The sequence below is a fragment of the Parasteatoda tepidariorum genome, chromosome 9 (genome assembly GCF_982258835.1).
Source record: "Parasteatoda tepidariorum strain Cologne lab strain chromosome 9, Ptep-v5.0, whole genome shotgun sequence".
Taxonomy (NCBI): Eukaryota; Metazoa; Arthropoda; class Arachnida; order Araneae; family Theridiidae; genus Parasteatoda; species Parasteatoda tepidariorum.
Genome location: NC_141763.1, coordinates 61,251,042 through 61,265,673, shown reverse-complemented (window position 1 = coordinate 61,265,673; position 14,632 = coordinate 61,251,042). Strand labels below are relative to the sequence as shown.

Below are 14,632 nucleotides of genomic sequence, written 5' to 3'. Positions count from 1 at the left end.
CCACCCAAGAAAAATTGCCTTTTTATAAACTAAATGGGTTTTTTCTTTCTTATATCAATTAGGGGAGTGTCGGGTACCCCCGCCCACTGTCAATTTCATATGTATAGAATATTTTTTCAAGTCAATGGGCCATCGGACATGAATTTGTTATATTAAAAAAAAGATTATTTTCAAAGTTTCAAGTATTTATGCAGCTGGTAACATGGTAAACAATAGTTTTGAAAATATGTTGAATACAGTAGTCATGAAATGAAGAAAAATCGGTTGAATTCTGTGATAAAAATGATAAATGAGGTTTATCTATTGTCAATACATTGATCATTTTCATTTACACCTGAAAAAACAGACAAAAAACATAATTCTCTGGGGTGACTGATAATTGTAGAGCAAGCACCTTGCTTGTTTAACTGAAAAGAAAAGTGAAAAGAAATCTAATCAACTTGCTGTAGTAAAGATGGCTGTGAATTTTTTGTCAACATGAGGTAGCAGGCTCGGATTTTAAGGTTATTCAGAAGATGGCTGTGAATTTATTGTCCACATGAGGTAGCATGTTCGGATTTCAAGGCTGATATTGTAGTTGAGGCTGTTGAGGTTGCAATCTATTGATGTTTTGAACAATTGCTACGAACTATTGATGTAAGAGTTGGAGATTTTTTTTTTTTATGTTGGTAGTTTTGGTATGAGGCGTCAGAGGTGAAGTGTGCAGCTATAGGTCTTAGGTTTTTGTCTTTTTTAAACTTTTCAATATTTCGTTGAAGTTAGCTGTATTGCAGTTGATTGCTTTGTCGTAAATGTGTGCATCAAGTTTGTAAATATGCTGAGAGAGAGAGAGTCGAGATTTTAAGGTCTTTGTGGATGTTTGAGTTTCTAATGAACCATCTGGCAAAGGTGATTTTAGCAAATATTTATTATTATTTTTTTATTGTTATTTTTTATTATTTTATTTTACAAAGGTTGAAAAAGTTCTGAATTGTTAGGTATACAATTTTTTTGCATCATTTTAAAGAATATAATTTTACGTGATAAAATACAAAATTTGAGCAAAATCGGTAGAATAGTTGCTGAGACATTGAATTTCAAAAAAGTCAGACATTTAAAATTCGATTCATCGTTGATTTTTGCAAAAAAAAAAATTTTTATTCAGTCAAAATTCCAACCACTTTCAAAATATCTAGAGAGCTTATATTTTTATTTGACGGTTGATTACCGTACAAAGTTAAATCATTTCCTGAATTCTAGTAGCAAAATTTATCGTCATTTTATGGTCAATCAAATTTTGACCACATTCCGATGCACTTAAGAGCTTTAATTTCAACGGTACCTTTGTACCTATGACAATGCGAAATTCATTCACCCCTACACCGCTACTAGTAAACTTTAGCATGATTTTGTTTTCAAATATAGTTTATAGGCCTTTTCAGCCAATATAATTTATCCTCAATCAAAATAAGAACCTTTTTCCAAATAGCTCATGATTAAAATTTCAAATTCTGCCTAATGAAGTTACAAGGTTCAATCTTCTATTAATAGCTTCAAGCAATTTTTTTCTAATTTTTTCTCCAAATAGAATTTATCGTCAATTAAAATGCCGATTGAATAGCAAAATGGTTAAAAAAAACTTCAACTGCATCTATGTGTATAATGATAAATGTGTATTCGCATCTTAATCGCTTTTTATAGAGGTGTTTGAAAGAAAAAAAATTTTAGCCATTTTATCACTGAACAAAATTTTAAAGCCAATCGAAATTCCAATAGTTTTCCCTAAAATCCAGTTGTCTGTCGTTATTTATAATATGCGAATAAAGTTTTGTAAAAAATTTCATGAGATTCTTATCTTTTTCATTAGCCTCCAATGGAGGCAATAGTGATTTTATGATTCAAGGTTGAACTGATTTTTCGGAAAGCTTAGCTTCTATATTATGCTAATAAAGTTTTGTAGAATACTTCTTTCTTTTCTTTCTTAGCCTCGAGTGGAAGCAGCAACAGTAAATCCGATAATCGTAATACATCCTTTGAGACCAGCTTTGAAGATGATATCAACAGTGTTAGAGACGATCTCTACAGTATCGGTAATGACACCAGCGATACAGGCAGCGATCTCCCGAGCCTTGCAAGTGACTTAGAGAGCCTGCAAGATGATTTCGGGCCTCTAGTACAATGCCACCAGCTGCACCCGTTCCCATTTCAAGACTGCTATAGGGAGATCTCCGTAAAAACAACCAAATCTCAAGGTGATTTCACAAACAAAGAATTTAAGGATTACAAATGCGAGTAAGTATACAGGTAACTAATAATAAATTTAATGTATTACACTAGCTGAATACCACCTTACAAAAATAAGTTTTGAGGTTGTTTTATGGTTAACAGGTTTAAAAAAAACATACCCGCGGCAGAAAATGAGGTTATGTTTTGCACTAAAAGTAACCTCATCAATGAACCTCATTTACACCAATACAATCAACCTGATATAATTCTGACCAATACTTTTAGTTTAAATCATGTGGTTATTTACACAATATATTTACACTCATTTTCTTGAAGTGTAGAAAAAAAAATAACTTATACACCGCAAAAATAACCTCTCAAAGCTGATTGCACTGAGGAAGATTTCTACCAACCTCAAAACAAAATCAATTGTGAATAAAACAACTTCATGCACCTTGATTTCAAACTTTTGAAGAAGATTGATTTTTAAAGTTGTTTTTGAAGTCAACTTCAAATAAATCTCAAAGCAACCTTAATATCTTAAAAGCAGCCTCAAATAAACCTCAAAAACACCTTAAATTTTTGTAAGAGCCAGTTCTTCTGCCTGGCAAAACAAAAAGCAAATATTTCCGGGAAACAAATTTTTTGTTGCATGCGAACAAATATTTGATTGTGGTGAAGGGATTCCAAATCTGAAACTGTTCTGAAATGATTCCTCTACAATTGATTTAATTCACAGATAAATTGCTTTTAAAACGACATTTTTAGTCTATTTTTTGTTGATATGTACAAGTTAAACAGGGGGGTTGCATAAATATTTCGGGCACGTCATTAGAATTAAAATTCCATCAAAGCCATGTCTGGAAACAAAATCATACTTGACTAGATGTGCTTCCACTATCATGACCTGTTCAGAACCACATGAAGAAAAAGTTCATAATAGTGAAAACGTTCCTAGCAGGGTATGATGACATTTCCATGCATGAGTTTCTATGCAGTTTTAATCCTGATGGTGTGCTCTAATCTCCAGAAGATGTTTGTCACAACATTTATGCAACCCTTTGATAACGTTTTTTTGTACAAAAACAAAGTCGAACACACAGTACTTCTGTTTCACCACGACTTAAATCTCTTATGCATCATTATTTACAACGGAAAGCTATTTATTGATAAAATTTTAATATTTAAGACAATTATTCCGAAAATTGAAGAATTTCGCCGTCCTGTCCTGCTTTTGGGTAACAATTGCAAATAGGTATGGCACAAGACTGGCCATCTTCATTTCCATTCTAGTATACTATAAAAGAATGGATGTGCAAATTTCACGAAACTTTCCTCGTTTTCGACGAAATTGTCTTCTGGTATATGCTGCGAGCAAAAATTTCGTCGAAGTGGCGAAACAACTATTGTCACTTCTACAAGGAAACGAAATGAGTCAAAATCAAAGAAATATCCAGTAATTTTATTTTTCTTCTAAAAAAATTTTCCGTGATTAATGTATTTACTTTTTCTAATAAACACTTCATCGTTGGCAACATATAGGGGGATTATATTATGTCGCCCAAACAACACAAGAACAGAAAGAACACAAACTCGAAGCGGGATTCAAATCCGAGATCTTCCTGCTACGAGGGCCAACTTCTTGGCTTATCGATAGTGTAGTTCACAATACACAGCGATAAGGCTCCGAAATGCGGAAATATTTTTGTCACAAATCGCGTGATTTTGTTATGAAAGGATTCTCAAAATTAATGAAATACAGCTCAATAATTGCTGAATTGTTTGTTTTGTTTGAAGTTTTATTTTTGAGAGAGTAGTCATAGATTCTGGAAAACTTCGAGTTTAATGGGTGTGTCACAACTTTCACTTATTTATTTATTGTTACAGTTATAACCCGTTGTTTAAGTCAATTTTTCAAACCTCCAAAAGTTTACGAAAATCACCAATACACCGATAAAAAAGTCGGACATTCATTGATCGTGGAAATATCGACTATTACAAAACTGAAATAGATCTGAATAACTATCAATTTACGCCTTTCAAAAATGATTTTTAATATGTTATGTACAGTCCGCAAAAAAAAAAACGAATCACCCTGAATAACTTTCGTTCTAATGATCGGATTTTCACGAACTAAGTGTCAATCTTAATGGTTCCTGGGGGTAACCTCAAATATGTTAATTAATTAGTGCTAACTATTAATTAAGTTACGAAATCAGACACAAAAACGTACTTTCTCTGAATAAACATATAATTTTTTTTACATATTTGGAATCTAGACCCTTGAATTAGTGGGGGTAGACAAAATTTTAAAAAAATTGGGTGGTAAATTGGGCCGCAATAAAGGTTTATATATTTGGCGATAGTCCAGAAAACCGCCAAAGAAAGTCGCCTGCGCAAATAAATATTTTAAGATAACCCATTGACTAATTCAAAACAGGAGTGCTTAATTTTACTAGGTTGCTACGCAACCAAACTCTGATAGTAAAAATATTGAAATAATGTTCAGTGATTGCTCGGAGGGGCTTAATTTATTGTTAATAGAAAATATCCATTATTAATAGAAAATTGTTAATAGAAAATAAGTTTCCAGGCCATAAACAATTTTTTTAGGGGATTTCTGTCCAAAAAGCAAAAAAAATATTATTTTAATCTCCTTTGAAAAGTAAATTTGAATCGATTTATAAATTATTTATGATAGTTTTTAGAATTTAAATACATGAACTTTTTATCTGATATTATTTAGATTACACTGTTTTTACTATATTTATTCGAGGATTTTATACTAAAATAAAATGAGCATAACTTATTATAGCTATATACAAAATTTTAGGGATAATCATTTTTACAGTTTTAATCGAGACTTCTAGGCAAGAAAGTTTGAAGAAAAAAAAAGTGCTTGAAAAATAAAATGTAGATTGTATAATAATTCTAATGCACATTCACAAGGCTTTCTATAATTTACGATATTTCTTTTTTCTATAACTCAAGGAATTGCTGAATGTTTAGTGGCATTTTAAAAAGATTGAAATATGTTATGTTTAAAAATAAGATATTAAAATAATATGTTGAAAATTGTAGGATTCATTGCTTAAAAAATCGCTTCATTCTACTAGATATTTAGGTTACATCGTTTCCTTTGGATAAAGATGATTAGCAAATAGCATCCTCATGTTTCGATACATTCTGAAACTTATACGTTCGCAAATTCACCATAAAATGTCGCACAGCATATTCTTCAATTACGATAAGCTACATTTACCACCAAATACTGCTACTATGGTTATTTTTGCTTTCTTATATATATCTGACGATCTCTTTTTTAAACAGAGCTCGTAAGATCCTTAAGATACTGAAATGGGGGCACAAAAACTTAAGAGATAAAATATTTAATTTCATTAACTCAAAATATCTGGTGTCAAAATGTTATTTTTTAAGTTAAATATAACTTTTACAATATTGATGTTCTTACATTTTTAAAGACCATATGAATCCTGATAAAATATTAAAATGCATATGTTTACTTTAACTAGTGTAAAATCTTTATCAAAATAATGATCAAGACCCAAATGTAAAACAGTATAATTGACGATAAAAACTCAACTGGCTTCAAAACATATGAAGAGGGAAGTAAAAGTCGACATGTTTCGAGTTTTCAAATGTAATCGCCCATTCTCAAGACTTGTCAGGCTTGGATAACTTGTGACTTTTATTATTGGACGCTCAAAACATGTCTATTTTTATTATCATCTATTATTTTTTTAAATCAATGAAGTTTTTATATTTTCGATTCAGTTTCTTGGGATTATCCATTTAGTTACACAACATATTAAATTATTTCACTCGATATTAAAATAAGTTTTACATATTTTATAGGCACAGGTTCTTAGATTGAAAAAATAATAATTCACTACTTTGTAAAAAAATTAATGCAGTAAAAAAAAATTTTTTTTTGCTGCAAGCCTTAACATTTTAATTTAAGGTCATAAAAAAATTCTGTTTACAATTGAAATTTCAAAAGTCGAATGTGAAAATGGAATGTCCCCTAGTACCAGGAATCGAAATTAAATAGTTACAAGGACAACTTTTTTAAACAAGTTAGCGTTTCCGTCCTACTCGAAGTTGTTTGAAAAGGTATTTTTTATATATCGATTCCAAAGTTTATTCTACGTATATTTCAGGGTATACTTTCGGAGTATTTCGATCGAGTTTATTTTTACACCCTTATTTGCTTAAAATTATTAAATAATTTACTTAAAATAAATTATTCAAGCTACATGATTTAATGCTCTTATAGTATAATAATAAACGGAGCTTCCGACGCATATCCTTAACCTTAATACCGCTATCATTAAACAAATGGAATAAGCTTAGATAAATAATAAAAGTTAATTTTTCCCTCGTTTTAATTTTCAAGGAATAATAAGTTTCGATCAAACAGATTTCATTCTGGAAATAGCGAAATTATTGAGTAGGTCCCTTGGAGCAATATCATTCTTATCCTCTTTTGACGAAATATAGGAAAAATTAGTTTTCACAGTTTCTGTAAAAAGTATGTTAGCCTACTTGCAACGTTTTTTTTTTAAATTTTTTTTATTAAAATAAGTTCGAAAATTGTGTATTTTTTATAGCATTTTTTTTAAAAATCAGATGACTCTAAAATTGGCACAGCTTTGGAATCCTTACAAATTTCAATTTTTAGTATTTCCTGCTTAACAGAATAAGGCATTTTCCTGATAACAAATTATACTACAATAATATCTTGGAAATCATGCTAAAGTTAAAAATTAAACTAAATAGTTTAGTATATTATCAGAAAAAAAAATCTACTTAGTATCATAAAGAGTAAAAGATATAATGATATAATTAGTGAATCACACGTGGTCAGATAATTAAAAATTTAATTTCGCAACTAAGATAGTAGGACGACATTTAAGATACTGAGATATTTTAAGACACTAAAAAAATTGTCTACGTATTCCACAGCTTTTTATGTTCGGTATCTTTATCCTCTTTGTAGTGACTTATGAAACATCAACACTATTTTAGATAATCTAAGTTGAAGTCACAAGAAACAAAAAAAAAAAAGACAATCAATAATTTATATTCTTTTTTCAAAAAAAATAGTATGCTAAGTAAATAATCAGCTGTTTTGCATTAAATAATTTTAAACAGCTGAATGTTTTTAATTTCTTAGCAAGGTTTTATCCTTAGCTAGCAGACAATAATTCTTTTAAAAAAACTTGACTATAATTTGAAAAGGAAACCTAAATTAAAGAAAATCTAAATTAAAGTTCCAAAAAAATTATTAGTATATTAATGAAGAAATAATAAACGTAAAATGGTAAAGAATAAGAATTTTAAAATGTTAAAATTTAATTAAATAGTTGGTAAAATAGTTCTGCGATACACTTCCGGAAATTTCTTTTAAGATTAGGATGATATAGGGTAAACCAACAAATGAAGGAGCATTTCATAGATATTTCTTAGAAATAAGATTTTAAACATTTCAATTTAGATTGATTGGTAACAGTAGCTTACTACCTAACAATAGGAAGTCATCTAACAATGCATTTAGTTACCTAGTCTTTGAGTCTTCGCTGGAAAAAGTTTTGAATTTGTTAGTATGTGTTCAACGCCTTGTTTCTTTGACAAAATTATAAGGTCAGTGTTTGTTGTTATCCGTTGAAACTACAATTAATTGCATATAATAATGCTTTTTCTTCTCATTGTGATAAAAAGAATTCAAAATATGGTCATTGAAGTTATGTTTTATTTATTTTAAGCATCATAACATAAGCAAGTACTGAGATTAGGGGGTGTTTATTAACTGGATTACCGAACGATGAAAAACCAATGAATAAACAAGTGTTCCTTTACTGGGATTTTTTCAAGTTAATGAAAATAAAAGAAAAATTTTAATTTTCTTGTACCTTTTGTCATATTATAAATCAAAATTATGTTAAAAAAAAAAAAAAAAACAACTTCTAACCAGTGAAGGAACAGGCATGTTCCTTCACTGAGAATAGATTTCCCAGTGAATGAATAGTATGTGTGAAATATGATTTTACATGGATAATTAGTAGTTCAGCGACATAGAGGACTCCTAAAATTCAGTTAAATGTTGTATGAATAGTTCCTATAACAATTTCATTTAAATATGCAAATTTAATTGCTAAATTTATTTAAAGAATTATAATAATAATTAATTTATTATTTATCTTTATAAATGTAGTGATTAGTTATTACATCATACCTTAGACTCCTTAATAAATTATGTTTATTAACTAAATATAACAACTAAATATAATAATAAAAGCAGGAATGGAAAATTTCTTTGCAGGATTTTGTGCCAATAATTAGCTAAATTATTATCTTATTGCCGTCTTTAATGTCCTAACGGGAACTGGTAGGAAAAATCCATTTAAAGACAATTATCTAGGTGAAAAATGGGTGAAGTTTTTTTAAGGTGACATCCACCGATAACTTAGTGCAATGCGAAGATAATTTCAAAAGGCAAAACTTCCCTTAGAGAATAATATTCGAAATACTGGTTTTAAGAACTTCAGAAGAATTTTTAGGAGGGAAGTAGCCCTGGCATCCTATTATAAAGTGATTGTATTTACAATGCGAATGAAACAAGAGTTGAATACTGCCCTTAAACGGGAAAAATCTGCGGGTTTAAAAATTATAAGGATTTATATTCTAAAGTACCTAGGAAAGAAAAAGTACCTCCATTGGTAGTTTTTCCTTACAGAAGAATTCGTTGAGATATTACAGAATCAGTCCCTGCTGCATATTTCATTGGAAAAAGCTATTCATGAAATGAAACGATGACCGCAGCAACATTTTACAAGTATATTGCAAATGTTTCTACCCATGGCTAATTAAAAATGCAATCAAATTCCATATTTTGCTTCTTCTGGATAGGTATAAATCTCATATCAATTTGAAACTGAGCAAGTTTTGTTCCTCAAAACAAATTTTCTGGTTTAGTTTTCTACGTAATTCTTGGAAATCTCGTTGGATCTTGAAAACAAAAGAATTGTAAAACAATATGTCTAGAAAATTTTACATCCATTTTTAAATAAGATTTGAGGCATCAACTGATGAAGTTAAAATGCTTTTATGAAATGCGATATTTTTTCATTCGATTTAGAAAACGTTGACTGTAACAAATGCATGCAAAACAGACACCAAGAGTTAATGAGCAAGACAACTTATCAACAAAACACATGCTTCGAGAGTAACGATGCGCTATTTCTTCAGAAGCTTGAGAAGGAAATCTCACAAGTTATGTTGCAAATTTTTAAAGGAACATTGACAGAAAAGTTTAATCTCCCAAATATCCAATAGCCTGTGCTTTTCTCAATATTGAAGAATTTATTTCAAAAAGAACAATTGTATAATCAAATTTCGGCTCTGAAGCTGAGACAACTAACATTAATAATGAAAGTATCTTGAAAACTGATTTTGAGATAAGTCCTCTTGAGGCATTGTTAGTTGTAAAAACAATTGGTTTCATAAGTAACTACTAGATATAAGTCAATGAGAGATGGGTTTTACTCAAACTTCGAAACTCCTTTTTCTCATTTATTATCCAGTGAGGAATTCTGGAAATGGAACTGGAAAATCAAAAGAAATTTCGAAGATACATTTACATTGGCCAAAAATTTGGAAAAAGGAGGAAGGTTAAATCAAAAGAAAAATAAATAAATTACTCATGACGAAGAGAAAAAAATTACTTAAAAAGCTTTAAAAAAAAGCTTAAAAAATATGGGGAAAAGAGTAAACAAAAAAAATGATCGAATTATAATAATAATAAAAGCATCATCGGATTACACAATGATAAACATTCATAATTTAGAACGGACTATTAAACTGTGAGAAAAAAATGAAAAACATTTTTTTAAAATTATGTATTCAAACATATTTTACTTTCCATTCCATGACTGTAAAAACAGTAATATTTTCCTCATTAACTATGGTTATATGTCGTAATTCCAAGAAAAATCTTGTTTTTAGACATTTGTGTGGCCTATGGATTCCTAACGAGCATCAAACATTCTCAAAATTAAGTGTTCATTCTCTGGAAAATTTAGTGTTTATGCACTGGTAAGAACTGTTCCTTCACTTGGTCATCTTACTACTTATTATTTAAACCACCAAAAGCATAAAACATTATTATGTAAGTTATCTAACTTTTTTTTACATAATTTGCATTTAATAACAAATATGTCGACACCATCATTTAGCTAAAATTACAAATTTTGAAATTTTTATGAATTTTTTTTAAAGGCAAGCTAAGCTTAAGTGTTCCTTCATTGTTTAGTTTACCCTATAAGATGTTGAGAAATTTGCGATGTTGTGAGAGATGTTTAAAAATGTTGACTACGTATTTTTATTAATATTTATAAAATATATATTCAAGAAATTGATAAATATATTATTCCAAATCTATGCATACGTATGTATATTATTAAAATTGTATCAGTTATTGAAAAACAAAATAAAAAAATAAAAAATAATCACATTAAATAAGCACAATCTGGTGTATTCTATCAGAAGCACGCTTTTTTAAAACTAGGCATTTGTTGAATAAAGTATTTTTTATTCAAAATTCTTTACTAAATTGCAAATAAATTAGTAAATGTCTAAAAAAGAAACATCGTATTTTATAGTGTGAAAGAAATAAAAATAAAAAGATTAGCAAACGATTATTAGCGAAAAAAATATGAATGAAATTTCACGCTACGCGCGCGAAGTCAAGTTCCTCCCAAGTTTATCACATTTTAATATTAATCGCCCCAATTAGTTATTTCTTTATTGTCGCCAAATTATTTTTTTAAAAATAATTAATTTTAATTTTTCTCAGCTTCTAATAAATAAAAACAGTTGAAACTTTAGATTTTTCAATTGAAAAATATGTAGATTAATATGGTATAAAAATATTCATACCTTATAATTCAATATTTTTTCATCCTCACTTTAATTAAATAATAAAAAATAATAAATAATAATTAAAAATTATTTTTTGCATGAAATTATCTTTGGGTAAATGAGTTTTATGAGTGGGTGCAATTTTTTTTGAATTGCTTCATTAATTTTGAAAATATGACTGAAAACGCAAAAAGCGAAATTAACATTAAGGGGTACGAACTTTGAATCGCTCTCCTGACCAAACTATGGGGACCACATTTCCCAGATTGCGGCTACCCCCTATATTTAGAAGATAAGAAATCCAAATATGTAAAAAAAAATGCATGTTTATTCAGAGAAAGTACGTTTTTGTGTCTGATTTCGTAACTTAATTAATAGTTAGCACTAATTAATAAGCATATTTGAGGTCACCCCCAGAAACCATTAAGATTGACACTTAGTTCGTGAAAATCCGATCATTAGAACGAAAGTTATTCAGGGTGATTCGTTTTTTTTTTTGCGGACTGTACAGTTCATTTTGCATTCATCATAAAAATTTTTGTATTTTCCTTCATCAATACAAAACTTTAAGGTGTTTTTGAGGTACATTTGAGGTTTTTTTTCAGGCATTTAGGTTGTTTTGAGGTTTATTTGAAGTTGACTGCAGAAACAACCATGAAAATCAACCTTCAAAAGTTAATAATCAAGAAATTGATCATGAAGTTGTTTTATTTACACTTGAGGTTGTTTGGAGGATGTTAGAAATCTACCTCAGAGCTATCTCAATCAGCTTTGAGAGGTTATTTTTTGACATATTAACACGTTTAGTGCTAGTCGAGTACAGGTGATTACGTAATACCTATTACTGAAAAGTGGTTATCGATAAAGATGAAACAAAGTTGAATTTTCTCAATTTAGCAACCAATTTAGTTTTTAAAGTTACCAATAAGTTTCTTTCAATAAACATTGGGTTACTCTTAGGTTGTTCAATAAACGTTAGGTTACTGTCAATAAACATTGGGTTACTGTTTGGTTGTTCAATAAACGTTAGGTTACTGTCAATAAACATTGGGTTACTGTTGGGTTGTTCAATAAACGTTAGGTTACTGTCAATAAACATTGGGTAACTGTTGGGTTATTCAATAAACGTTAGGTTACTGTCAATAAACATTGGGTTACTGTTGGGTTATTCAATAAACGTTAGGTTACTGTCAATAAACATTGGGTTACTGTTAGGTTGTTCAATAAACGTTAGGTTACTGTCAATAAACATTGGGTTACTGTTGGGTTATTTAATAAACGTTAGGTTACTGTCAATAAACATTGGGTTACTGTTAGGTTGTTCAATAAACGTTAGGTTACTGTCAATAAACATTGGGTTACTGTTGGGTTGTTCAATAAACGTTAGGTTACTGTCAATAAACATTGGGTTACTGTTAGGTTGTTCAATAAACGTTAGGTTACTGTCAATAAACATAGGGTTAAATATATTTTCTGCAAAAACAGTTGGATGACAATAAAGTAAAGTAAAGTAGTTGGATGACAGTAAAGTACCAATAAAGTAATAAAGTTGGATGACAGTAAAGTGAAGACAATAAAGTAAAGTATGACAATAAAGATTATTTGTTTTATTGGCACAAACTGTTAGGAAGGATTTCGTATAGCTCTGGCGCGGAATCGACATTGTTAAGGTTTTCTTAAAACAATACTTTAAATTACATTCAGTAAAAAAAATTAAGAATAAGAAAAGTTAGGATACTTAATTCAAGGGTATTTTAAAAAATATAACACAGTGAAAATTTTTAAAGCATGCCATAAAGCTACAAATTTAAGATTCTAAAACATCATCTGCGACAGATTCAATAACGTTATCAGAATCGTCACAGGAATCCAATTTCGCAATGAATTCCACTTCATCCTCATCTGCTGTGTCCCACAAAAAATAGTTTTCACCCCATCGACAGAATTCAAAATTCCGCACTCTTTAAAAGATTTTACAATAAAATAATAATTTTCATATTTAGTTTTTGCCCCTCTACGGGTAGAAATATGTGCACATGCAGTCTTATTTGATATGCAGGCTTGTTGTTGTTGATGCAGGGGCCCCCGTCAGGGGGCAAGGTGGGTGCACGATGATGCGCCCACTTAAAGCTTGGGGGGGGGGGATTTTTACACTGAATAAAACGAATAGTTTGGGGGGGGGGAATTTAGACGAGAGAATTTTTTTTTAAGTACATATATAAAAGAAGCAACTGACCATTTTCAGGCATACATAACTTGACTACAGGTGTAACAGTACATTTATTGTAATTAGTTTCAGTCAGCCCATTTTCAATTATTTTTTGTGCCGTCTTTTTTAATTTATTTATTTTTACTTTAAACATTTTTTCAGCATTCACAATCAGGATCAAGGTCTGCATTTGTCGTATTATGAGTAGGACTGGGCTATAAATCGATATATCGCGACATATCGATTTAACGCCTATATCGGCAAACCGATACAGCAACTTTCATTCCAAGCGATGCATCAGAAATCTGATTTAAGCCGTCGAGTGAAGAAAACGATTTAACGATATAGCGATATAGCGATACACGCAAGGACTTTCTCTTACGTTCCGATGCCAACTCGCGCTGTGGAAGACGATATTGTTTCGTTATGTTGAGACGGCCTTGACTGATGAGCGGTAGAATCAGAATCACTTTTGAGACCTTATATCGTTATATCACATGTTCGTTTTCGCACCTTCGCGATTTGAAATCGTTTCTTGTAGATTATTTTCAATGGGATTAACTTCGTGATCGCCGTCGTAACCTTGTTCTGAACGCAATCTATTATTGAAAAGAATTTATAAAGAAAAGTTTCTTCATTAATTAGGTAAGTTTTTTATTTATTTTCTGACAAAACTTTTGTTCCTATGCTGTTAGGTAAATATATTGATAAATTTCACTTTTATTTATTTTTTTATTTTTAAACTAAGAAATCTTTTGTTATTTGCGTGATCATTTTTAGAAAATATAACAAAACTTGTGTTTACTTCTTCATTAAGAATTTGAACATTACGATCGAACTTAATAATTCTGTAATTATTTACGCATAATAGTACAAGCAAATATTGATTTGTTAAAAAAAGTTTCTTTTAAAAAAAAAAAAATATTTTTAACACTTTGTTTTAAGTGTATAATGAATTTCTTAACAAACTTTTTTTTTAATTTTTTAAATTTTCTTTCAATAATTTCAGCTAGATATCTTTATAAAATTCCCTTTTTATTTTTAAACTGAGAAATCTTTCAGAGAACGAAAATTTTAAGAAATTATTACAAATCTTATGTTTACTTTTTAGTTTAAAATTCGAACATTTTTAATTTTAAACTTCGGCTTTTAGTCAATCTAACTTTTATTTTAATTAAAATATATTTTGAAATTTTAAAATCAGCTTTTGTTTAATAACAATATTTTTTTTCATTAAGGGTGTTTTAGGGGTTAACTTAAATTAAGACTGCTTATACC

General features: G+C 29.4%; 1 protein-coding gene across 1 annotated transcript in view; it reads left to right on the top strand.

Annotated features, from left to right (window-relative positions):
* The window catches only part of LOC122269575 (uncharacterized), a 34,208-nt gene that overhangs the window by 14,148 nt on the left and 5,428 nt on the right, over positions 1–14,632 (top strand). The window contains exon 2 of the mRNA XM_087151984.1: positions 1,965–2,271. Coding sequence (XP_087008110.1) covers positions 1,965–2,271 — 307 coding nt within the window. The remainder of the gene's footprint in view (positions 1–1,964; positions 2,272–14,632) is intronic.